Below are 26,300 nucleotides of genomic sequence, written 5' to 3'. Positions count from 1 at the left end.
TTTGTTAAAAAGTTGTTGGAATTGGCCATTTGTAAAATTAAAAACGTTTTTAAATATTAAATAATAGTTCATTTAGAACAATCACGAATTCATTAAAACATAACTTTAAATATTTAAAAAAAACAGAGTTATGTGTTTTGAAATTGTTAAACCTTTTTTTTAATGCAAAAAACATTTTTTATTTTAATCGGAAATTTTCATAATACGAAAACTAATTTTATCAGAAATATTTGTTTTTTTAGGTGGCTAAAGGTGTTAAGTTATAATTTTATTTGATTAAATAAAAACTAGATAAAGGCGGGATAATGCTTGAATTAAAACCCGTTTTTTATTCAAATACTAAAGAAGTTTAATTTCCCCTTTTTATATAGATTAATCACCCGCTGGGCACTGCTGCTAATATAACAAGATAGCATACATTTATATATATTTCTTTTCGGGGAATAACCTTATTAACAGCATAGTTGTATGCTTTAAAAACTTTAAATAATTGTTTTTATTGAGCTTTGTAATCGAACTGAAACACCTTTAGTTTAGAAACACAGCAGAGGTTTAATCAGGAGTTCTGACTCAGCCTCAATTAAATTTGGATTGCTACACAATGAAAAATATTTTTTGTAAAATATATCACCCTAAACTTTTTTTAAATTTTCGATTTTCTCTATCTAAATTAGGAAAATAATTTTTAAAAATAGATATTAAATTTTGAAACAAGCAATTTTTGCTTCATAAACCTACTTTATTTTTATAGGTCGAATAATGTTATGCCAAAAAATGTGTGCTATACAAGCAAGTAAAAGTGAAGCAGGCAGAAGTCCCTATCATTATCCTGAATGCCTTACAATATTTTTAAGAAAAGAACATTTTGTTAGGCATTTAAACAAGCATGAAGTAAAAAAGGTAGGTAAACCCTTGGTTATAACTAATTAAGGTACTCAGATTATTTCTAACCAACCAAATTTTAAATTTAAAAATTTAGGAACTGCTAACTGCTACGTGACAGTCAGCATAAATTATTCGTTGTGTGAGAATAATACGTATTTGGAGTTAATTTGACTTTATTTCATAGAAAGAAGCTGGGATTTCGGTTATCAATCTATTCTGTGGCGTGAGAATAGATATATTGATGCGATGCAGCTGAATATGTGGCATGAAAATACCCATAGCTTGATCAAAGTACGTAAGTGATATTATGTATGTGGAGTTAATTTAACTTTATTTAATAGAAAGAAGCTGGGATTTCTGTTGTAAATCAATTCTGTGGTGTGAGAACAGTCGTCTGTTTGCGATGCAGCTTAATATATGGCATAAGAATAAGCAAAGCTTGATCAAAGTACTTAAAATTACATATTTGACTTTTCGCATACATATTTGAACAGCTTTCAATGTCTTGGTTAGTAGTTTTATAATTAAGGAAATCGTAAAAAAATGTTTTATTTTAAAATGTAATTAATTTTTCTTAGCTTATTTTTTATATGCAGTACTTCAATACAAGCAAGCCTACAAAGAAGCTTATTCGAACAACTCGGCGGGTATTTATTAACGTAACATTATCGGATTTAACTAAACGTTCTTACCATCGAGCAGTTCACCTTTAACGGAACTCTGTAAATGAAGGTGCTTCAACATCAGGTAAAGCATTTTGTTCTTGCAATTTAGTAAAAGTAGAGAAAAAATATGTTGTTTATTCGTTTTGCTCAAAGTAAAATCATGTTGATCTTATGTTTCGTGCGCTTCAAAACTCAATAATAATACGTAAATTCAATAGTAGACTATAGATATTTGGACCGAGTCACATTTATCCTGCATAAAAATCCAGTGTGTTATTTGCAACGTGATATTAGCTAGTAAAAGCATTACAACTTTAGAATGACCAAAGTTTATCACTCCGCTTTATATTACATACTTGTTTCATTTTTTGTGCAGATTTTAGTTGCAAATTTTAGCCAAATTAGTAGAATAAGAGACATGAGCAGTAAAAAACGAAATTATAATGAATCTTATATGCAATATGGTTTTACATTTGTGACTGTTAGTGATGTAGAGAAGCGGCAGTGCGTACTTTGTAACAGAGTGCTCGGTAATGACTCAATGAGACCAGCAAAGCTTAAGCAGCATTTGCAAAATGTTTATCTACAGAGCAAAGATAAAAGCTATTTTGAGCGTCACAATAGTGATCTAAAAATGATGAGACTAGATGCTTCGAGTGAGTTTTTTTTAGAAGAACAGCAAAATTGTTGAAGCATCATGCGAGGTGGCACTTAAAATAGCAAAGCAAAAAAGCCACACACTATTGGTAAAGCGTTAATTAAGCCTTGTGTTCTTAAAATGGCTGATAAAGATGCAGAAAAAAAGTTAGCTGCAGTTCCACTTTTAAATAACACAATTTAAAGACGTATAAAAAACATGTCTAATGACATCAAAAGTCAGGTAGTTCAGCAAATCAAAGATGCCCTTTTTGGTCTTTTTGCAATCCAGCTTGATGAATCAACTAACGTGTCATCTTGTGCACAATTGATGGTATTTGTAAAATATGTTTATAATGGTGATTTTAGGGAGAAGTTTCTTTTCTGAAGCCCTTTAGAAACAAATACAAAAGCAGCAGACATTTTTAAAAAAGTCTAACTTTTTTTGATTCTGAGCAGATCGAGCACCAGCAATGCTGGGCTGCAAATCAGGCTTTCAAACTTCTGTAAAACTTCAAGCTCTGACAAGCAAAGGTGTCCACTGCATGCTGCATAGCCCTAGCTTCCAAAACATTGCCTGATTCAAATCAAAAAGTTTTAGAACAGATGATACAAATCGTTAATTTCATCAATGCAGCAGCTTTAAATTCTCGTCTTTTTAAAAACATGGATTCAGACCACCTGGTGCTTCTCTACCACACTCAAACTCGAAGGCTTTTCAAAGGAAATGTTACTCGGAGATTCTTTGAACTTAGAGAAGTAAAAGCATTTTGTGAACGGTATAAATAAATTTTTGTACGAGTATAGTTTCTGGTTGGATGACGAAAATGGATGCTCTCTCTGGCTTACATATGTGACATTTTTGAACAACTTAACAAACTCAACCTACAAATGCAAGGCAGGAATACCAACATCATTAAATTTGTAGATGCACTGAAAGCTTTCAAATCAAAGTTGAGAAATTGGATATGCTTCTCGATATCAGAGAGAATAAACTTCCGGTGCAAATCGAGAATAACATTTTGATACATTAGTCAAAACTTTAAAGCGAATTTGAGAGATATTTTCCTGAAATTACTAATGATGAACTTGAATTTGTAAGAAATCCTTTTACATTTGCTGAATGCCAAATGAATGCTAAGCCAAGCCGAATTCTTAGAGCTGATTAACGATTCTTCAGCAACTCAAACTTATAACAAAAAATTTCTTACGCAGTTCTGACCTGCGTTGTTTGCTATCACAAACTGTTCCTCGTATTTAGCAACTCTCTGATAATAAACAAAAACAAGTTTCGCATTGAGTTAAAATAAATGACATTTCGGTAAATCAGTGATCTTTTAAATGTAGCTTAAATTATACATGGGAGGAATAAAAATTTCTGAAATGAGCAAAGGAGAAATGTGTCAAAAAAGGTTGGGAACCACTGTTTTAAGATATCCATTTTTAAACAGTTGTATACAGATGATTTATGAATACCAAATAAATAGCCAACAGTTCGATATTCTGCTGCAGATGCTAATTTAAAAAGTGCAACTGCAATACGCTTTTTTGTCTCAATCGGTTTTCTAACTGTATAATCACCTATAAACATTTTATTTAAATAAATTAACTATTTTTATAACAACCTGTTTTTGTAAATCTATTTAACTAGCCTGGCTTTCATGTCTTCCCATATTAACTCAGTTAATAAATTAAAATCCCTCTTTGTCATTATAAAGTTTTCAACCCACTGGCTATTTTCCCAAACATCGGAAGATCTAACAAAAAATATAACTAGGTTGTAAAACACTACAAAAATAGCCGGCTGGTGACTTTAAAATTTTAAATAAAATTTTGGTTAAGTTTCTGTTTAAACATATACCTAGGCAGCGTCCATGGCCTTCCTATGCGCTTACAAAGTTTTCTTTGAGTTAGCATTCGTCGCTGTTGCCTAAACTTTGCCGACGTTTACATCGTTTTTGGTATTAAATAAATAACAAACTGCAGCTTACTACATACTGAGCCGTAATAATTACACTATATTCTATCCTACTTTGATTTTCCATCTCTCGAGTATTTTTAAAAGCTTGATTAAACCTAAATTAAATGTTGTAAATTAAAAGCCGCTTTGATTAATAACAAACTTTGATTAATAACAAGTTAAACTCGCAACAGTTACTTGACCGAACTACTTCTCGATCCTGAACAGGAACAAATGGTTGTTAAAGAGGGGGTTCAACAAACAAAATCGTGCCAAACAGAAATGGTTACACTTTATTTGAAAAAACTCACGAATTTCTATATGATATTAATTTGTAATTTAACAAATAAAAAAACAAATTTAGACGCAAAATGAAGATAAAAAAGTACAAACTTAAAGCACAAAGGGTAAACATAGCAAAGGTAAAAAAAGTACAAAAATATTTTAACTTAACTTAAAGTTCTCAAAGTATATTCCTTTTTTTGTCATTGCAGGATTACAATGTTGTAAGTAACTGCTGACATGGCAATTTAATGCAACTTATTAAATGCTCCACTTCTAGTAAAAATAAAATAGTAAAAATATGTCCTGAGGAAGAAAACCAATATTTGGTCAACCATTCAAAATTAATGACTTTGTTTGTTCTGGCTACCCAAATAACGAAGCGATTAGTTGGCACCATTATTATCGTGGAGCAACAATGTGATTAATGTGACCATAAAAACTTATGGCACAGTCAGAAATTAATAGGTTCTTTACCAACGTCAAATATTCTGATGATAGCCGCAATTTTACTCTCAGGATGTATCACTGCGAAATCCTTGCGGATGTTTAAATTCATGAACCTTAAACCAATATGTTACAGGTATGTACATAACTTTATAAACAAACTTACATTTCTTTACAAAACTTTTAAACCTTAAGTAGTTATCCTTGCAGAACATTTTCCCGACACCAAAGTCCTTTTCTGCAACCAGCAATTGTTCGGCTATGGAAATTAGAACAATTTCAAAACTACAAAAAAATAAAAGAATCAGAGCAAATTTGGGGGTGACGGTAGAGCAGATAGCCCAGGACACAAGTGCCAAGTTTGGTGCTTACACACTAATGGACTTGGCAAACAATAAAATTCTAAAAATACAACTACAACAGGTATGTTTAACCAAGTGGTAATTTGATGGGACTACTTTTTTTTATATAACTTTTTTTATTACTTTAAAAAGAATGAGGTAAGGAGCTGCAACCATATGGAACTTGGAGGTTTAAAACGAGGAATTAAAAATATTGGATAAAAAATTATCAGTAAAATCGCTAATAAGAGACAGGCACATTTCTATTGCTAAATGGATTTTGGAAAATTGTAATAGTTGACATTTGGCATGTGACAAAAGGTAAAATTTAAATCTCACAATTGTGCAACATATTTAAATGAAAACATTTACCTTCCTAGGTCTGAATAAAAAACTGAAAGCTGCTGGTGCTTTATCAAAGTGTGGCATTATTAAAGAATGGAATTATGAAAATCTTTGCAGCAATTAGTTGTTTTTGGCTGCACTACTAAGGCATTGTCGTAATGGTTCCATAGAGTTGGTGGATATCTTGGACCAGCCGCACGAAAACCAACTCGACGTCCTCGTAACACTTCTCTTGTTCACGATAATTAACCGCCAAATGTCAGCTGGTTTAAAATGTTTGTAGTAATGAACTGATAGCAGCAGTGGAGTAGTGTCGTATGTTTAATAATATTGTAATTATATTGGAATATATTGCAATAACTAAATTTTGTTCAATTTAACTATTGGGAACATGTCTAAACGAAAGTACAGTCCAGCCTACATGAAGTACGGGTTCATAGCTATTGAACACAATGAAGAATCCCTGCCGCAATGTGTAGTTTGCATGAAGATGTGTAGTTTGCATAGTTTGCCTTGTAGCTTATTTTGGATAAATCCACATAAGCTAACCTTTAATTTTATAAACAAACAGTTTTTGATGTTGATTTGAAATGAAATTGTTATTTATTTGCTGTCAAGCTTTGGCGTATTTTTCCTCCCTATTTTAACAATGAGTTCCAATGCTTTTAACTATAACTTGTTTATCGAATTTGCGGGTTATTTAACAACTCTTTTCACATGGGAACTCTAACCTCGTTTCTCTAGTATTGAATTATTTTTCCAACGATTTATTTCTGCTTTTTATTAAGTGCAAATGTTCGTTTTAAAGATAGTTAGGCAATTTCGTTCTGCTGAACGGACGCCACTTAATAAACATGGATTTAGACATTAACTAAATTCAGAATTTATTTCCGTAAGATTTAGCCAGAATTTTATATTCTTGTATCATCCAACAACTAAGGACAGTTCCTAAAAATTAAAATGAATAATTCGCTACAAATGATGATTTTCCCGATGTGATTAAGGTTTTAGGATTTAAACAGAATTTTGTAGCTTCTGTTCTCAAACCAAATGAACACCTTCCGAGGAGTCGCGCAAACGGAGATAAGCAAGTTTTCAGCTTTTGTTTATCAGCCAAAACTTTAGAAAAAACAGACAATTAACAATTTTTAAATGGAAAAACGTTATTGCGAGCTTTAAATTTTAACAATCAAACTACAAAAACGACAGATGAAGAAAGACCATCGCAGCATTTTTTACGTGTTTTTCTTTGCCAAGCGGGTCAAGTGAACAAGATGAAGTACATTTCTTGCACGAACTACCTAGTTTCTTTTGCCAAACGATGGCCGACTTAAGACGATGAACGACGCACCTATGTCTGATGCCCACAGAAGGCTGATTATTTTTCCGAAGTGCCCAAACGAGGCCAATATGTCTATGATGCCCACAGAGGCTAAGTCCCTTTTATTCGTCGATCGTCGCAATCACCTACCTCATGAAAGTTCGAATGTGCAAGAAATACAGTCATCAAACAATAAACGCTTATTTAAAAATTTACGCTTGTGAGAATTAAGACGCGTATCGAAGAGTAGCGGTTGTGTTTTCTTATTTTTGATTACCCCGGGCTCTACTTTGAGTTGGGTTGATGTAGCTTATTTTGGATAAATCCACATAAGCTTAACCTTTAATTTTATAAACAAACAGTTTTTGATGTTGATTTGAAATGAAATTGTTATTTATTTGCTGTCAAGCTTTGGCGTATTTTTCCTACCTATTTTAACAATGAGTTCCAATGCTTTTAACTATAACTTGTTTATCGAATTTGCGGTTTATTAAGTGCAAATGTTCGTTTTAAAGATAGTTAGGCAATTTCGTTCTGCCGAACGGACGCCACTTAATAAACATGGATTTAGACATTACTTAAATTCAGAGTTTATTTCATCATCCAACAACTAAGGACAGTTTTTAAAAATTAAAATTAATAATTCGCTACACCCTTGCTAATTCAGCTATGAAACCAAGCTTACTTTAACGACATCTTATCACAAATCATCCTGACAAGAAGGATCAAAATGAGAGTTTCTTTCAGCGACCAGGTGAGCATGTGAAGAGACAGCGCTTGATGTATTAGTTCTGTCGTTATAAGTAAGTGTATTTAACAAAGTAAAATATCTTAATACTTATTAAACCTTTGTTAAAATTTCCCAAATTAGTTTCAATTTGTTATCAGTTTAAGGCAATTTAACGATTTATGCATCATATTGTCAAAACCCCAGGCAAATTTGTGCAAAGTATTCCTACACCAAGAATCGAACCCGGGCCACCTGGGTGAGAGCCAGGAATCCTAACCCCTAGACCACAAAGATATATTACTATCGTTAAAACCGGCTTAATGTTTATTTAATTAAACAATCGATATGTTAATATGAAAATATTTGCATAAGCCAAAAACCTAACCAAGACCCCGCGTGACAAGCATAAACTTTACCTGATGCTTGATATTGTCTCTAACATAAGTTTTGTTAAGAAAAGTTCACACAATTTGTAATAACTTTCTTACCGGCTGTTACCTAACTAGTATAAAATCTCTTAAACAAAGGGAGATTACTTTAAATCAACTTTATAATAAATTGCGTTTTTTATGTTACAATTGCTATAATATATATTTTTTTACATCTAAGATATTAATATTAGCATTTTTTTTGTATATATCTTAATCCTCGATGTAGGAAGGTCAGTTGCGCGACCTAAACATAGAGTAACATCAGCTTCTTCGTTCCAGTCTTGATTAGCCTTTAGCAGTTTGGGATATTATAGATTTTAATTGCCTGATAGATATTATACAGCTGATTAGTGGTCGGTATGCAGGAGTGCATACCGTTTAAAGCGCATTATTCAAGGGCGCCTCAGTATTAGAGCAGTGGGAGTTGAACCCAGTACCTAGTGGTGGTGTAGCAAGTGTTCTGACCACTAAACCACGCTGCCGGTATAGCCACGTATTCAATAAAGACATATTTAATTTTAGGTTTACAATTGTTTTAAATTAGATAGATGTTTTGAATATTGACTTTATTTTGGTAAAACGTCCGAAACCAAATTACCTTTTTAAAGTAGTTTTCTTTAAATGCAATAAGTGCGATTAACATTGATCTGGAATAAGCTAATCACGCGATTAATACGGAATTACATCAACTTTAATCGTCGTGCAGTAACAATTCTAATTCTTTGTGCATCATATTGTCAAAATACACCGCGAAATTGAAAAAAAAATTCCCACACCGAAAATGGAAACCGGGCCGCTTGGATTAAATCCAAGAAGAGATGTAATTCGACCGTTGAAACCTGCCTAATATTTGTATATTAAAAAAACACATCTTTTTCAATTTTGTAAAAAGTATTATGAAAAAAAAGTAAATAAAAACAACTAAAAACTTGGTCTGCCGTAAAGATAACCAAAATTTTTTACATTCAAGTGCAACAATTGACTTGCAATAGCTTTAATTTAATATTTTATAACAAGTGGCTCGTTGGTCTAGGGCAGGGATGTCCAACCTGCGGCCCGCCTGAGATTTTTGTGTGGCCCGCTAGTCATTTTCACTCCAAGTAGTATTTTGAACTCCAACTCCAGTCATTTTCACCCCAAGTAGTAATCTGACTCGAAGAATTAAAGCACGCGTTTAGTACTTGGGTAGCCTAGTGGAAGTTGAACTTTAAATCTTAGCCTAATTAAAAAGTACCAGTCAGCTTTTAGGGGCGCAGTAATAGTATATTATGGGAGCAACAGGATTATATATAACTATAAGACTCAAAATAACTATTTTTATATGATACTAATAAAATAATGTTTAAAACTTAATGGCTAATTCTTTTTTTTCAGATATTTGTCATTTTAAACACCGTTCTTAAATAATTCTTTCCATGATGCAGTCAAAAACTAAAAAAAGGAAGATAGCGGATGAAAAGAGAAAATTTCATGTTCAATGGACAGACAAATATTTTGTAGCTGAAGTATTTGATACCATACTTTGTCTTATATGCCAAGAAAAAATTGCAGTATGCAAGGAATACAATATCAAACGTCGTCATTATGATTCAAAACAGGAGTCTGAATATAAAAGATTAACTGAAGAGGAAAGAAAAACAAAAATAGGAAAATTGATGAAAGCAATTAGTTTACAACAAACGAATCTCAAAAAGCATCTTGTTAAAACTGATACATGTACAAGAGTCGGTTACCTCATATCTGAAGCAATAGCTAAGAAGGGAAAACCGCTTGTTGATGGAGAATTAATAAAAGAATGCATTGTTATTGCTTTTAATGAATATTGTCGAGAGAAGGTGAATTTAGTGAAGGAAACAAGTCTATCACATCAGACAATTGGCAGAAGAATTAATGATTTGAGTGAAGATATTGAAGGCAAATTGAAAGAACACTTATCCACTTGCGTTTATTACAGTCTAGCATTGGATGAAAGCACAGATCAAGGTGATACTGCACAATTTGCTGTTTTTATCCGAGGAATTGATGAAAACTTAAACATTACAGAAGAAATGTTGGACTTGTGTCACATGAAGGGGACAACAACAGGCAAGGATATATTTGAACATTTTAATTTGGCATTAGAAAACTTTAATGTTGACAGAACTTTTAATTCAATTACAACAGATGGTGCTCCTGCTGTAAGTGGTAAGAATAATGGATTTATTGCTTTATTCAAACAATCTGTCGACCATGAAATACTAACCTACCATTGCTAGATTCATCAACAACAATGATGTGCTCAAAAATTAAATATGAAATTAAATATTTATAGAAAATGAAGAATGGTTGAATGATTTGTCTTTCTTAGTTGACATCACAGAAATGCTAGCTGAGCTCAATTTGCATTTACAAGGGAAAGGTCAGTTGTGTAGTTCAATGTTCGAGCGAATAAGTAGCTTTACCAGGAAATTAAAACTTTTCATAGCACAACTGAAAGCTGGTGAAATTGTACATTTTAGTAGTCTATCTGAAAGAGCTCAAGACTGTTCTGTAAACTATGAAAAGTATGTTAAGTTATGTGAAGATTTGCTGGAAGAATTTACAGTCAAATTTTCTGACTTCAAAAAGATTGAAATTGAATTAAAATTATTCAGTGACCCATTTTCATTTCAGTGTGATAGAGCGCCACCCAAATTCCAACTTGAACTGATTGAACTGCAAAGTCGAGAGAGTTTAAAAACTTTCCACAGAGAACACATTCTTCCTTTATTTTATAAAGAATTACATTCATGTTATGAATTTAATCAATTAGTTAATTTGTCCAGAAAATTATTGTGCATGTGGAGCAGCACATTTTGTTCCGAGCAGTTATTTTCACAACAGGACAGCTGACTAAAATTTGTCTTCTTGCCAAAACCCAAATAATTGCAAGACAGGACAATTTTTTTCAAAGGACAGGACAATTTTTTTTAAAGGACAGGACAATTTTTTTAAAGGACAGGACAATTTTTTTCAAAGGACAGGACATTTTTTTTCAGAGGACAGGACAATTTTTTTTAAAGGACAGGACAATTTTTTTTAAAGGACAGGACAATTTTTTTTTAAAGGACAGGACAATTTTTTTCACAGGACAGGACAATTTTTTTTAGAGGACAGGACAATTTTTTTCACAGGACAGGACAATTTTTTTCACAGGACAGGGCATTTTTTTCAAAGGACAGGACATTTTTTTCAAAGGACAGGGCAATTTTTTTTAAGGGACAGGACATTTTTTGTAAAGGACAGGACAATTTTTTTCAAAGGACAGGACAATTTTTTTCAAAGGACAGGACAATTTTTTTTAAAGGACAGGACATTTTTTTGAAAGGACAAGACCCTTTTTTTTTGAAGGACAGGACAATTTTTTTTACAGGACAGGACATTTTTTTTAAAGGACAGGACAATTTTTTCAAAGGACAGGACAATTTTTTTCAAAGGACAGGACAATTTTTTTAAGGGACAGGACATTTTTTTTAAACGACACGACATTTTTTTCAAAGGACAGGACATTTTTTGTAAGGGACAGGACATTTTTTTTTAAGGACAGGACATTTTTTTTACAGGCCAGGACAATTTTTTTGATGAATGAAACATATTTTGATTACTGTTACCCTCGAGTCAAACACGTAATCATAATAAAAAGACTATTTTAAATCTGTAACTTTTATTTACAATTTATTTCGTAAATTTTATTCATAATTAAAAAAAAATTGTTTTATACACAATTTCAAAATTATTCAAGTCTTTATTTTCTTTTGTTTTTTTCATTATTCTAACAAATTTTTGTCTGCAGAAACAAAAACATTTCTTTTTTTTTATTGTTGCACTAAATATTAGAAAAAAAGGGTAATTTACATGCTAAGTTTTGGTAAGACAACTAACTAGTAATAGCGTTAAAATTACAAAATCAAATCAGTAAAAATTCACTGAGGATTGTAACAATAACACATTGCATTCAAACTTACCTGTCCAATCTAATAACATATTTCCTATTTGTACTCTTAAATTCGAAGTATTAAACAAAATCCAATTTTTTTCATCTTTATGGTTGACATAATGATATGCAACCTAAAAATAAAGCAGTTTGTTATACAACAAAGCAAACGTCTCATAATTTATTTAACACACCATTAAAATTAAGGGACCACAACTGTGACCATCTTTCTGTATGGGATGGTCTTTAATAATGGTAGTCCACTTTTTTACTGGTTTCCTGACCGAGACCATATTTGTTTTGAAATTTCCTGTTTAAATTGAGAAAGAAACCTTTTGGTTAATAATAAATTTTAATGATACAAGCAAATAAAGAATTAAAACTACGTAAAAGTTGTGTTAAATTAATTTCTTTAGTTTTAATAATTACATTAAATTTTGGATTATGGAGTTTACATATTTTTCTTCTTTGCCGAAAGAATCATAAAAAAATATGGTATTATTGGAAAAGGAGACAATCTGTTAAACACAACTAGTGTAAACTTTAAGCATAGCAACTGCAAACAAAATAATTTTACCCACATTGTATATTCTACGCAACACTTACAGAAAGCATCCAATGTGCATTCGCACATAAGGGCATTATTTTTGTAAACCCATCTTTAAATAATTTAGTTACCTGTATATAATCAAGAAAGTATTTTAATCAGAGGGGTCAATTTTACTTAATTATTTTTATGTATTTTTTGTACTAAAATTACCCTTAACAAACCATTCATTCTGAAGCATACAGGGCTGACAAACACATCAATGTTGATTTTTCTGCCTAAAAATATATAGAATTATTATGAAATTAGTCATTTACAGCAAGCTAGGAAATGCGCTATGCCAACTTGTTTTTTTCGATTTTGTGCTTTAACCACTTTTTTAAGTATGATTTAACACAATCAAAAAGCCACTAGCAGTTGTTACATTTTTTATAGCTGTAAGCTAAGTGGTGATTTAAAAACTAAAAAATAAACAAGATTTGTAACCATTTTATCAGTATTGGAGTATTATTTACTGACCTTTGCCACAAGTATTTCAATAAATGCATCAATTACCTACATAAAAACATTGATATATAACAGGGGTTGTGATAATTCATTGTGTTTTAAATTCCCTTAAATGTACAATTGGCAGCAAAAGAAAATAGATGAGCATAACATTTCCATGATATTTTATGTTACAAGGTTTTAATGTTGTTACTCAAATGACAATTTAAACATTGTACATACTTTATCACTTAACCATGTTACACCCTTAAGTTCTAGTAATGAGCAAGTTCTTAATGAATATCTAAAATGCAATTATGACAACTGGTTATGTAAAAAAAAGAACACCTAAGTTAAAAATAAAACAAACCTAAATATTTAAAAGAAATGGAACAGCACTCATTTTTTTCCAAATTTGATCTTTTGGGTGATGGTGATAACCCCCTTTCAGTTTTTGTTCTACACTGACTTAAACGTGTTTTTCTTACAAGAAGCCGATCTGTTAATAATAAAAATTACAAAATGTAGGTAATTTACAAATAAAAGAATCAATAAATATTTTCACAGTGCCAAATTTATAGCAAACTACCTGCAAAAACTGGAATAGCTTTCCCGTCTGTATTAAGTTTCATATCAAGCTTAAACTGTTTCTTTATGTTATCCTTAAACTTTTTATTAATTGTCTCATTATTTCGATGCAACACTAGTCTTGAAACAAATTGAAAATTCACGAAGTTCATATTACAAACATACTGCCTGTTAATTAACAAATATCATGAAATAAAAAGCCCGAAGTACTATTATATGTGACCATATTAATGTAATGTATGTAATGTTAATAAATTGTTAATCAGAAAGAATTCACGCTAAAACACAACATTTTTAATTTGTTTTAAAGTCTTAATTTTTATGTACCTGTCTTTTGCCATGACTGAGTTAGATTGAACCTTTTTGCAGAATTTTCACAGTACTTTAAGTTTCTAAACAACTTTTCAGGTCCTGCTTTTTTAGAAAACAAGTGAAACTTGTCGAACAGACTATATTTTCTGTTTGCATCTAAGTATACTTTAGGAAGTTTATCATTTATTGCTTTTTCAATATTACTTTCACTCCATTCAAACAGCATCCCCATATTTGGAGAAAATATTCCACTACATCTATTTTCCCCATGGTGGGCAACCTAATAAAATAATGATTTGTTTTTAGTATAAAACTCAACTTAGTTTTCAAAAAATGTGTGGTTTAACTAATTTACAATAAGTAAAAATCACATTTGTTATTTAATAAATTGTGTATATATGTACTATTTGTTAACCTGGGAGGCTACATCAGATATATATAATTGTGGCTGATGTTTCAAAGACAATATTCCATCAATATGATCACGAGCACTCTCTTGTCTAAGCAAAGTCTTCATATAATAACAAACATTATGTGGACAGCGGAAATGTAAAATTCCACCTATTTTAAAATGTAACAATGTGTAAATTGCTTTATTGATTACTAAAAAGATTTTTTAAAACATTAGTGACAAGTGCTAACCCGCGCATCTTTTTAAAGTTTTGTATGTTTTCTTGTAAATATCTTTAAATAAAACCAACTCATTTAGTCGATTGATTAGATCATCTTTACTTCCTTGCGTATTAACACCTATTTTTTGACAAATATCCTGAAGGGATTCAGATGAGAATTTAGATGGGTTTATAAAACAATTAAAGGTAGCATTGGACAACCATATTTTTAACTTTTTTTATTAACACATAAATGAATTTTTTGTAGTCACAGTACAATATAATAAGCACAAAAAAAGGAGATTCATTCAAATTAAAAACAAACCTTGACTAAAGGTAATTTTGATTAATTTCTTTTTTGTCTACATATAAAAATTAAATACAAACAGTTTAAATGTCGCAATAAATCGAAATTCAATTTAACTGACTTTAATAATAAGGTCAATTTTAACTGACTTTAATAATAACATTCTGGGCAGTGATAATGATTTCGTTTTGATAACAATTAATTAGTGTGCTTTTAATCGTTAAAGTAATAAAAGCAATAAAGTTTAATTGTCGACAATGTAACGCAACAGAAAATCAATTCACAACTTTAAGTGAGACATAATTTTACAGTTACTTTTGTTAGCCATTTTAATGTTATGCAATAAATTTAATACAACATTTGTTTGCCATACTGTTAAAACCTCTTCATTACATAACAAAAAAATAATTTAAGGTAGCCTTGCTTCATTTATCTTGCATCATTTGCAAACTCTAAAAACAAATAAAAACATGTAGGCAAATTCACTAAAATAAATAACTACGAAACTAGTAGATTTACCAAATATGTAACTATAAATGCAGTATTAAGAATTACCCTCAAAAAATCATGAACATTTTAATTATGTATATATATATGTTACATAAATATATATATTACATATATATATATGTTTAAAAAATTGAACATAATATTTGACTTGAGTATAAATTTTCCATTTACATATATAAATATAATATAGGATTGAATATAAGTATTTACAATTACATTCATTTGAGCATTAAGCAAAGCTTAAAATTGCCTATTAAAACTACAGTCTACGGTAAGGTTGTTGGTAAAACACAAATTTTCTATATAATCTAGGATCCTACTATATCCGCACAGAAAATTACTATTTACCACATAGGACACGATGAGAGTTTATTCGTGAACACTGTCATTCGATATAAAAACACACAACACTTTTTATTACCCCAGCCCTAACCATCTTCTGGGAAATGCCCTTAGTTGCCCTAAATACAAAAAAACAGTATACGCAATGCAATTTTTTTCAAAAATGTTTTATCCTGTGTGGCAATAGTTAAGACATTATAGGCTATGCAGTGGTCTTTCGAATTTTAATTTTCTGCTGAAAATTGTCATGTTTATAAAAACTTGACTATTTAAAGCCTACATTAGGGTCCAACTAAAAACAGCCCGGGAGCGACCGGGAAGTAGAGGGATATGTTACGTACAACGAATGCTTAAATATCATTATTTGAATATTTTCTTGGCGACCGGGGGCCAAGGTTATGTTATACATACAACTAATGCTCAAAACATCATTATTTGAATATTTTCTTAGCACCCGGAAGGTAGAGGGTGTGTTTTACGTACAACTTATGCTTAAAACATCATCATTTAAATATTTTCTTGGCGACCAGGAAGTAGAGGCAGAGGGTATGTTTTAAATACAAGAAAATATTTAAATGATGATGTTTTGGTTTTTCCACATCTTAATTTACGTTAATTAAACTACCACAAAGTAATAATTTTGTACATAAAACTATTAAATTTGTAAACAGATAATAAAACAAATATTTTATGATAAAATATGTCAGACTGTCAGAGAGAACAGATAACTAACAAAAGTTATCCTACTTACAGACTTATTTTTTTTAGAAAGATAGTCCAAAATCAATATCAGTTTTTAAATCAGTTAAAGTTTCATCCGAACTGGGGGTAGTATTCCTTTTTTTTCCATTTTCAAAAACTGAAAATAAGTTTTCAAGAACCGCAAATATATTTTCTTGACCTTTCACCTATGCAAAGCCTTAACTTTACTAGCCTTATGCGAAGGAACTCCGGTTAGCGATTAACCTTCTCTTTCGGGTTAAAATAAATATTTGTTTAATTAATGTCAAACTTGAAAAGATATAACTTGTTTATTTAAGCTGGGCACTATATTATAAATCTTAATCTGTTAATATAAGATAAAAAAATGAGGTAAAACTGTGACTGTACTTATCTTCCAATTTATAAATCTTGTTCAAATTGTTTTGGCTTAAGTTTTAGTTGGGCTTTGCTCTTCTATAAGCAGTAAGGTGCGGCAGTTTTTCTTCTAAGTTATTTAATGCTCAATATAATTAACAACATCAAAACTTATAAAATACACAATTTAAAATTTTTTTTAAAAGATGATAACTTTTGTTCTTTAAAACTAAAAGTTCTAAATTTTTAGTATGTTGGTTATTATCCTGAAGAATCGCAAACCTTCTATTGACGACACTTAAATGTCACTAATTACTAAATAATAGGTGTTTGTTTATTAAAATTTAAAGGTTGTTGTTAATTTTTTTAATCTTGGTTAATTGTATATCATGATATTAGTAACTCAAAAATAAATTAAAATTTTAATTTTTGTCACTAATTACTAATTAATAGATGTTTGTTTATTAAAATTAAAAGTTTGTTATTTATTTTTTAAACTATATCATGATATTGGTATTTTAAAAATGAATTAAAATTTTTATCACTAATTAATAGGTGTTTATTTATTAAAATTTAAAGATTGTTATTTATTTTCTAAATATTGGCCATTTGTATATCATAATATTAGTAATTCAAAAATGAATTACCATTTAAATTTTTATCACTAATTACTAATTAATATATGTTTATTTATTAAAATTTAAAAATTGTTATCACTTTTTTAAATCTTTGTCTATTGTAAATCATGATATTAGTAACTTAAAATAGATAAAAAATGTAATTTTTGTTTGTTTATTATGTTTAAATTATTGTATATTTATTTAAAGTTCGACATTAAGTATTCAAAATTTAATATAATGTATTTTATAACATAAGTAGTTAAAAAATATATTTGAAAAATAATTTTTGTTTATTTATCATATGTAAATGCTTGTTTATTTATTAGAAAATTTAAAAAAAAAACTTATTTTAGCTGTGTTTTTTAAAAGAAAGAGGCAAAAATAGCACTTAAAATATAAATTTACCATTTGACTTTAAAAAGCTGCAATGGTTTTTTGTTTAAAAAAAGAATGCCCTATTGTTGTCACAGTAATTCTGACGCAAGGTTTAAAATAACGAAAATAAATGCAAGTAATTAAAAGTAACTTGAATGTAAACACATCGAAGCGTATTAAGTAAATTATTGATGAAACAACAAAAAAAAAGTTAAAGTTACCACATTTTTCAACAAAAGCGCAAAATTTTATTATTTGCTTCCTGTAGAGTTTCTACAAACTGTTGAAAAAGTGCAAATTCTAACTAGCTTTATCGAACCGCTGACATTTTGTGATGTGCATATTTTGGTATGCAAGAAGTTAATTAAACAGCAAACTTTTGTAATCGAGGAATATTTTGGTTATTTGCAGCTAATAGCTTAGTTCGACATCATTTTGCAGGTGTTGGTGGAAAACACTAACAAAGGTAAGGTTGCCTATTTTTATTGCAAACATAGGCTATTTATGAATAGTTATGTACATTACACAAACACTTGAACAATAAGAGTAGGACAACAACATATACATGGGTGGATGTTGTGATTGTATAGAGAAGAGAACGAATGACTAGGGAGAGGGAGTGGTGGAGATTTAAGTATGTAGAGGTGGAAGAATATTCATTCGAAAGAAAAGTTAAATAGATTATTAACAAAAACTTTATAATCTGTTGTGTCTTAATTACAACGCTTAATGATATATCGTGTTATTTTATAGAAGATCTGACAAGATGAACAAGAAAATTAATAAGTTGTTCATAAATTTTTTCGTTGAAATGTATTGTCAGTTGTTACATAACTTGCACCATTATTTCCCTAACGTTTTTAGTTTTAAACTTAATAGGCGCTTATAATAAAATAAATCTGTTATGCTACTTTGCTTTTTATTGTGTCAATTCAAGCTCTATTAAAATGAGAATTTGAAATATACAAAATACGATTTAAATTATATAGGAAATAGACAATAATAAATAAATTTTGCGTACGCCGTGTAAAACGGCCTTTATTTTAAACAATTAACTATTAAATGTAAAAATGGCGTGTTTACAGCGAATAAATTTAAAAAGTTTCTTGGGGGGAGCATGCCCATTTTTTTGTTTTTTGTTTGGACAGACTTAGCAATTTTAAAGTTTTTTTAAGAAAACATTATTTATCAAATTTGACATTGAGGGTGCGTGGCGCAATGGATAACGCGTCTGCCTACGGAGCAGAAGATTCCAGGTTCGAGTCCTGGCGCGCTCGTTTTCTATTTAGCAAAATTTTTCCTACTTTAGGTACGTGAAATACTTATTTATGTTTAAGACATATTTATTTGTTCACTTTTCATCACAAGAGAGTTACGGTTGCTAATGGATCACGCGATGCAATTGATAAAGTCGGTTTCATGTTACAATGGCATTGTGACGTTATATAAAAGGGCAAAAAAGTTGTACCTTTTTGCATAGGAAAGGGTGACTCTTGCTTACTTTTTTTAAAATAATTTTAAAATTAATAAAACAATTAAAAAAAAACAATTGGATTAGGTTAAAAGTTGTGACTGGGCTTCGTAAATAATAAAAAAGTGGCAATAAAGAGTAGGAAATGTATGTAATAAAAAATTACATATACTTTTTTATACACTATTTGAAGCGTTTTTATTGCGTACTGTACAAAATCCTATGCTAGATGTTTTTACCTGCTTCATGACGTCATTTTGCATTGTGACGTTTAAAACCAACTTCATCAATTGTAAAACTCACTCGTTGGGAAATAAGTATGCTTTGTTCTTTAAAAACCCGATCGATAACGATAAAATTGCATCGCAGCGAAACAAAGGCATGTGTATTATAAGCAGTGGCGGCTCGTGGGCAAAATGATAGGGGAGGCTAATTTTAGAAAGTCACAGCACGACTAGGGGGGTCCGGGTTTTTTTTTTTTTTGATATTGATGGCCGTAAATCGGCTATTTTAGATACAAAACGATCTTTTTTTATATTACTTAAGAAGATAAAATTTTTATTTTATCTGATAATGGGAACAATTTTAAGGTGTGCCTTTAAAGCTATTAGTAACTGGGGTGTAAGGGCATACAACATTTTTAATAATCTTTTTTAAATAAACACAATTGTATTTTATTTAATTAACTACTAATGTAGCCTATATCTTGCATAAAATAAAAATGTTTTTTTTTGTTATTTTTTATTTTTTTCGGCGTCTTCCTTCTAAAAAAAATTTCAAATTCAATAAAAAGCAGTATAGTACATAATACATTTCTTTCATTAATGGTTAGCAAACTAGATTAAAATTTAGTTGACCATTTACTAATAACCATTTTTTAGACATAAAAAGCAGTAAAAATACTTCAAGTTAATTAAAACATAAAATCAGCAACATATTTATTTGAAACATTAATGTAATTAGATAGTTTGTGCGAAAAATAATGATATAATTTAAAAAATATATATAAAACGAACTAATGAAAAAAATTAAAATTTTGATCACCTTTTTCTTTAACACTTCAGCATTTCTTAAAAGCAACATTACAAATAATTAGTTATATATAATAAGTAAACGAAACAAACTATGAAGGGATATTGAACTATTTACCTCTCCTGCTCCCTTCTTTCATCCCTCTCTACTCTCCTCCTCTTTAACTCTAGTTTTCTTTTTTAATAAACATTTTTATCAAATTATTTTTAATAAGCTGGTGAAAAATCTTTTAGCTTCGTTAAAGCTAAACTTCTAGATTTTTGTCGGAAATAAAAGTATTTAAAGCGTGAAATAATTTAGATATTTAAATCTTTCTATTTTAAAAATGTCAATTTTTTTAATTATTTTAGCCGGAAGGCTGCGGTAGATCAAAAGCGCGCAAAATTAAATTATCTCATTCGTTTCTATTTTAATTACAATTTTTGGTTCGTTTTTTAAACTTTAAAATGCCGTTAACGAATGCCGGGAGGCGAAGAAATTATTTAAAAAGAAGAGGGAAAGTGGAGATTATAAAGAAATTAAAAGAAAGGGCAAGGGAGGCAGCTTTGTCTCCTTGCCAACAGAAGTTGGCGAAAGAGGCGAGATGTTTTAAAGCAAAAGCAAGAAGGTGGAAGCGAAAGGAATTAAAAAAAATCAAGAAACTAATGAAGAGGAAAACTTTGAAGTACATTTATATAAGACCAAGGGGGATTTTCCTGTTTGAGGCTCTTTCCCATTCTCCAAGGAAGAAAAAACAAGTTGTTTCGGACGTATTGTCCCAAATATCGCCACAACTTGAGCTAAATGAAGGAAAAAAAGAATCTTCTGCAGGGATTTCGGAGGAAACCCAAAAAATCGTGGCAAACTTTTACACTAACGACGATGTGTCAACAAGGCAGGTACCAGGGCGAAAAGACTATGTTATACTTCGCCAGGATGGCGAAAAATTAAAAATTCAGGTTAATTTGTTTTTAAAATAAAAGTTTACCAAATCATAAAAATTTAAATTTAATTTTTTATTTAGGCACGGCATTTAACAACTACCGTAAGGGAGACTTTCATTTATTTTAAAGAAAGATATCCCGATATAAAAATTGGAAAAAGCAAGTTTGCGCCCAAAGCATACCAAACTAAGAACGCAATTACCACACAACGTGTGTCTTTGTCGGTACGAGGGTTTCAAAAAATTAACGAAATTTATTTTAGTTTAAAATTGAATACTTTAAAACGAAACTTACTTTATTTTTAGCTACCACGAAAATGTAATTTTGGCTTTGGACGCCCTAAATAAAAATATAATCTCAATCCCGAAGTACACATCAAGTTTTCCCAGCATCTTGGTATGTAAAATCGAACTTCGCGACTGCTGGGAGGGAAAATGCGAGAATTGCAAAAATGGAAAAACAATTTTAGGATTGATTTCTGTAGAGGAATCGTCTCTTCATATAGAAACAAGGTGGCTGCAATGGGCTTATGTCGGAGATAAAATCAAAAAAATTGGGGAAAAGGACACCGTTGGCGATTTGGTGGAGTACACTGTTGAAATGCTCCCAAATTTTATGCAACATGTGTTCGTTAAACGAGAGCAGGCGAAAGAGTACAGGATTAGTAAAGACCAATTAATTGAGGGAAACGCTTTAATTCAAGTGGATTTCGCAGAGAATTTTACTTGTGTAACAAGATGAAATTCAGAGTGCGCATTGGCATCAGCACCAGGTGTTGCTGTTCACTATAGTGGACAGCTTTACAGTCGAATACTGGTGTCTGATTGCCTTGCGCACTCAAAGGATGCCGTGGTGGCCTATTTGGTCAAGGCTTTGGAGGCGGTGCCTCCCAATTTTAAACTTGTTAATATCTGGTCTGACGGGCCCGCGTCACAATTCAAAAACCGTTTTATAAAGGCCGCATTGCCATGCCTGCAACGGCATTTTGGATTTTGCATCAACTGAAATCTGTTTGCGACGTCCCATGGCAAGGGTCCAGTTGATGGCATTGGTGGCGCTTGTAAGAGAGCTGTGTGGCAAGCGGTTTTGCCGCACCTCGAATATCTTGGTTGAGAAAATCACTCAACAAGATATTAATAACGTAAATAAGACTTTGCAAGTTGAAAATATTTTTAATAAAGCAGAAAAAGAAAAAGGGATTCAGCGAAAACATTTTTTTCAAGTTGTAAATGGAAACGCTGTGTCCCTTCTTCTTAGTTCAGATAAGTATGTTGGAGAAGTTGAGGAAGCGGAAGAAAGTGAAGTAACCACATCGGTGTCAGAGTGTACTATAGGATACTATGTTTTAATTTTGTTTGGTGCAAATGAGTACCCGGGCAAGATTAAAAATATTGTTGGGGGTCGCTACGTCATCAGCTGCATGACGCGCGCTGGTCGATGTTGGAAGTGGCCAGACCAGACGGGCGTGTTGGAATACACATTTGCAGATATTGTAAAAAAATAGATCTTCCAACACCGATTAATTCACCTGGCCACTATATGTTTTGAAACCTATGTTTCTTTGCTCTGCCTACTTGCACGATAAATTGCGATATTCTTTGTTTTTGAAAATTTTGTAATTTCCCCGCGTTTTGACGTACCGTTGTACGTTACTTGGTTGACCACGCTGTAATTTTAATCTTTTTTTTTCTACGCACCTTTGTACGTTAGGTCGTTGAATACGATTTAATTTTACTTGTTTTCTGTACTGCAAATTGTTTTTATTTTTGATATTTTTTTTTAGTTAATTTAATTTTTTATTTATTTGCCTGTTTATTATAAAAAAATAAACCATAATAAAAAAAACTGTTTAGCTTTCTTAACATTTCTTTAAAATTAAAAGTGGTTGCGTGTTTTACGCAAAAATATTAAATTTGTAAAAAAAAAAATTGACAAATTTGACCGTCGGTCACGAGTAACAGACCTAATAAAATTATTTGTATTTGGCTTTGGTAATTCTTGAAATAAAACATTGTTTTTTAATGAACCTATTATTATTTTCTTATTAAATTAATTGTTATTTTAAACAACTTATTTACGTAAATTTATTAAAACAACATGTCTAAAAAAAGAGTGTCGGTCACGAAAAAACACTTACGGCGTACTAAATAGTTGTTATTATGACTATTGTATTCCAAACTTTGGTAGTAGGTTTTTAAAAATGCAATTTTAGTGTGTATATTGTACCAACACAATTTAGTTTATAAATAACGCGCCTAAAAATGAGCGTCGGTCACGATGGAACTACCCATATACTATACTCAGCGTTAAACTGATATAGATGAAGTGTTTTGCAACGCACTATGACGACAAAAACTTGATGTTTGTTGTAAATAGGCTAAATCAATTGAATTTATTAATTTTCAAATAAAGATTGAAGTTATTTGTTGATTTCGATTAGACAAGAGTTACAATACTTGATCAAGCTTTTTCTCAATTCGTCGTTCACATCTTTAGCTTTCTTAATAACTTTGATTGCTTGAAGATATTTTTTCTGCTTCCGAGTTTTGTGATCTACTTTTATAATAATCACCGATGTTAGATAAAAGATGGCCATAAACTTTGTATTTGCTTGCATTTAATCCAAACTTGTTCTCCACCAAATTTAACCCAGTTTTAAATGTTTGTAACGCATCATTGATTTCCATATGGTCTTTGTTATCCCCTATCGAACATAAACAATCAACTTTGTTAATGACCTTCAAATGTTTGTTGTTAATAACAAGAGTTTTTTTACCTTGCATTAGTTGAGCCATACAGGGTTTAGGTATGTCCTTGGCTTGGCTGACTCTACTATTTCTTCTCCATCTTTTGTCGCGCCATTTTGGCTTGTCTTTTTCTTTGGCTATCTTTATAGGTGTCAGTCAATATCTCTTTTGGTTTATTTTTTGTTTATTAAGTGGAACAATGTTAACATTAGTACAATAAAAACGCATGAGAATAATACACAATTTAGGAGTATGCTAAAGAATAGCATATCCTTTTCCTTCCTTTCTCTATATGGAGGTGGAAGGCTCTCCCTGTCCATTGGGGATCTCTGGCACGACCCACTCCTCGAATTGACTTAAGTTGACGTTTTCGATCCAGCACATACACTGGGCATCCGAGTTTGGATGATCAGGACACCCAGGTAGTCCTTCTGGCTTGGCTGGCACGTCTAATTTTTCTTCAGCCGAAGTCGAGCCAATATCTTTTTTTGGCTTTTTCGTTATGAATTCAATTAGATCGTCCTCGTCGCTCTCGTTCTCTTCGAAGACTGGCCTCTTTTGCTTAGGCGATTTTTGCTGCTCGTCTTCGGAATCGCTTATTTCGTCACCCTCGGTTATGCCCTTGTTAAACGCCATTATGTAGTTGACTACCTCGGTTAAACACGATGCCATTGGTTGTTCTTTATTGAGTGTTTCTTCTACCTCGGCAGCGAGTTTGCATATAATTTCATCGGAGATGGCGGTTGATAGTTTTAATTTTTTGGGTGGAATTTTTAACGTGGCATCTGACCCCCACTCTGCTTCGGTGAAGCGGCGTTTTATCGGATTTAGATCTCCCATCCCCGCCAGTCTCTTTATTGGCTCTTTAACGTTTGTCGTGATGAATGCACACGTGGCGGCGTTATCTTGCCTGTCGTCGTGCACCTTGACACTCCAATGGTTGTGAAACATAAACTTCACTGCGCTCGTCAACTGGTCGTTATTGAAGAACGACGCGCCGGCATCATCGATTTTCATCATCTTGTGCTTCAATCGAAGCGACATCTGACCGACGCCGGCGCTGTCATTAGTCAAAGTACTGGCATATTCGGTCGGGTAAAGCAATGTACCAAGCAAAGTTTTACCCTTCCCGGCTGCTCTATGCAACATAAAATGTTGAGAGTCTTATGCCGTCCTCATTGGGGTCGCGGATCTCTAACGCCGCCCCAACAAGTCCGACTTTCAAATCAAAGTTCGAAAGTCGGTAGCCATTTGACCTGATGTTTTTTGCGTTCATGATGATCTCGTTGACGATCGCGGCTCCGCTTTCAGGAGTCCAAGGGCACGACTGTTTTGGCATGCTGTTGAAGGCCCTGCTCATTTTGGACCTCTCCTTCCCCCACGTCATCATGCCATATGCACGCTTGACGAACGTTTTAGGGAAGGTGAAGTCCTCCCTGAACAGGGCCTGTTTGAAGCTGTTCACCGTTGGTTTACTTTCAAACGTGGCGGCTACTTTTTTCACTGTGGTTTCGTAGCCCCTGATTCCTTTCCCCTTGTTGTTATTTGCCATCTCTTTACGTAAAATGTCCGGCATGGAATCCGGGTTCGTTTTGTACATGTATTTGATCCAACATGTCAACGTCTTGACCGGCCCCACCCAGCTTATGGCCAAGCCAAGTGACTGCAGCGTGTCGCTGACCGTCTTCTTCCTGATAGCTGGAGTGAGCCCCTCGGCCTTCTTCCGCCAAAGCAGACCATGGTGGTGAGAGCCCACCCCAGCTATCCCTCCCTCTTGCGGACCGACCACGATTGTGCACGTTGGTGTTTGATAAACCCCTTCCGAGCCATTCGTGGTTGTGAAGCACCACTTGCGGACTCGGAAGGAGTTGTCGGCTTCCACATTCGCTCCATTCTCCCCATATTTGAATGAGCTCGCTTCGTTGTTGTGCTTTTTTGTACTCATCTTCAATTTTCGTGTTGTCACTTAATTTCTTCCAGAAGTTATTGATAATATTGTCTATCAAACTGACCTTTATATTTACTGTTCCCATCTCCCTTTTTCTCATCGAACTAATTTAGAATCTAATCTCATTGGTTAATAAACACGCGCCTTTTTCTTTTTTTATGATTGGTTTATTGAAATATAGAAGTCGAACCAAAACGAACTGACTTGGCGCGTCAAAATAAACAGTAAATAAAATACGCGCCAAGCCAACAATAAATTACCGGTGCCGCGCAAATTCCTGCTCGACTGTTGTGTTATAGGGTATGCTCATAAGGTTGTCGGCCTTGCTTCCTACACCGGTGTATTTGGCGTGCATAAGATCCTTCTTGATCGTGTCTGTATACACGTGCATTTGTGTTATCATCCCCTT

The 26,300-nt window shown here is 32.0% G+C and overlaps 1 protein-coding gene, 1 non-coding gene and 1 pseudogene across 2 annotated transcripts; 2 read left to right on the top strand and 1 right to left on the bottom strand.

Annotated features, from left to right (window-relative positions):
- The first annotated feature begins 9,461 nt into the window (after window positions 1–9,461).
- Window positions 9,462–10,914, top strand: LOC145755840 (general transcription factor II-I repeat domain-containing protein 2-like). The gene is made up of 2 exons (XM_082572077.1): window positions 9,462–10,227; window positions 10,355–10,914. Exons 1-2 carry the CDS (start codon window positions 9,462–9,464, stop codon window positions 10,912–10,914), a joined length of 1,326 nt encoding a protein of 441 aa, XP_082428203.1.
- A 1,005-nt stretch (window positions 10,915–11,919) lies between these two features.
- Window positions 11,920–19,504, bottom strand: LOC145755839 (uncharacterized; annotated as a pseudogene).
- Trnar-acg (transfer RNA arginine (anticodon ACG)) lies at window positions 18,975–19,047 on the top strand. Its single transcript has one exon. It is a non-coding gene; the product is annotated as a tRNA-Arg (tRNA).
- Window positions 19,505–26,300: the final 6,796 nt, after the last annotated feature.

This window comes from Corella eumyota, chromosome 6 (genome assembly GCF_963082875.1).
Source record: "Corella eumyota chromosome 6, kaCorEumy4.1, whole genome shotgun sequence".
NCBI lineage: Eukaryota > Metazoa > Chordata > Ascidiacea > Phlebobranchia > Corellidae > Corella > Corella eumyota.
This window is presented reverse-complemented; position numbering and strand designations above follow the sequence as displayed.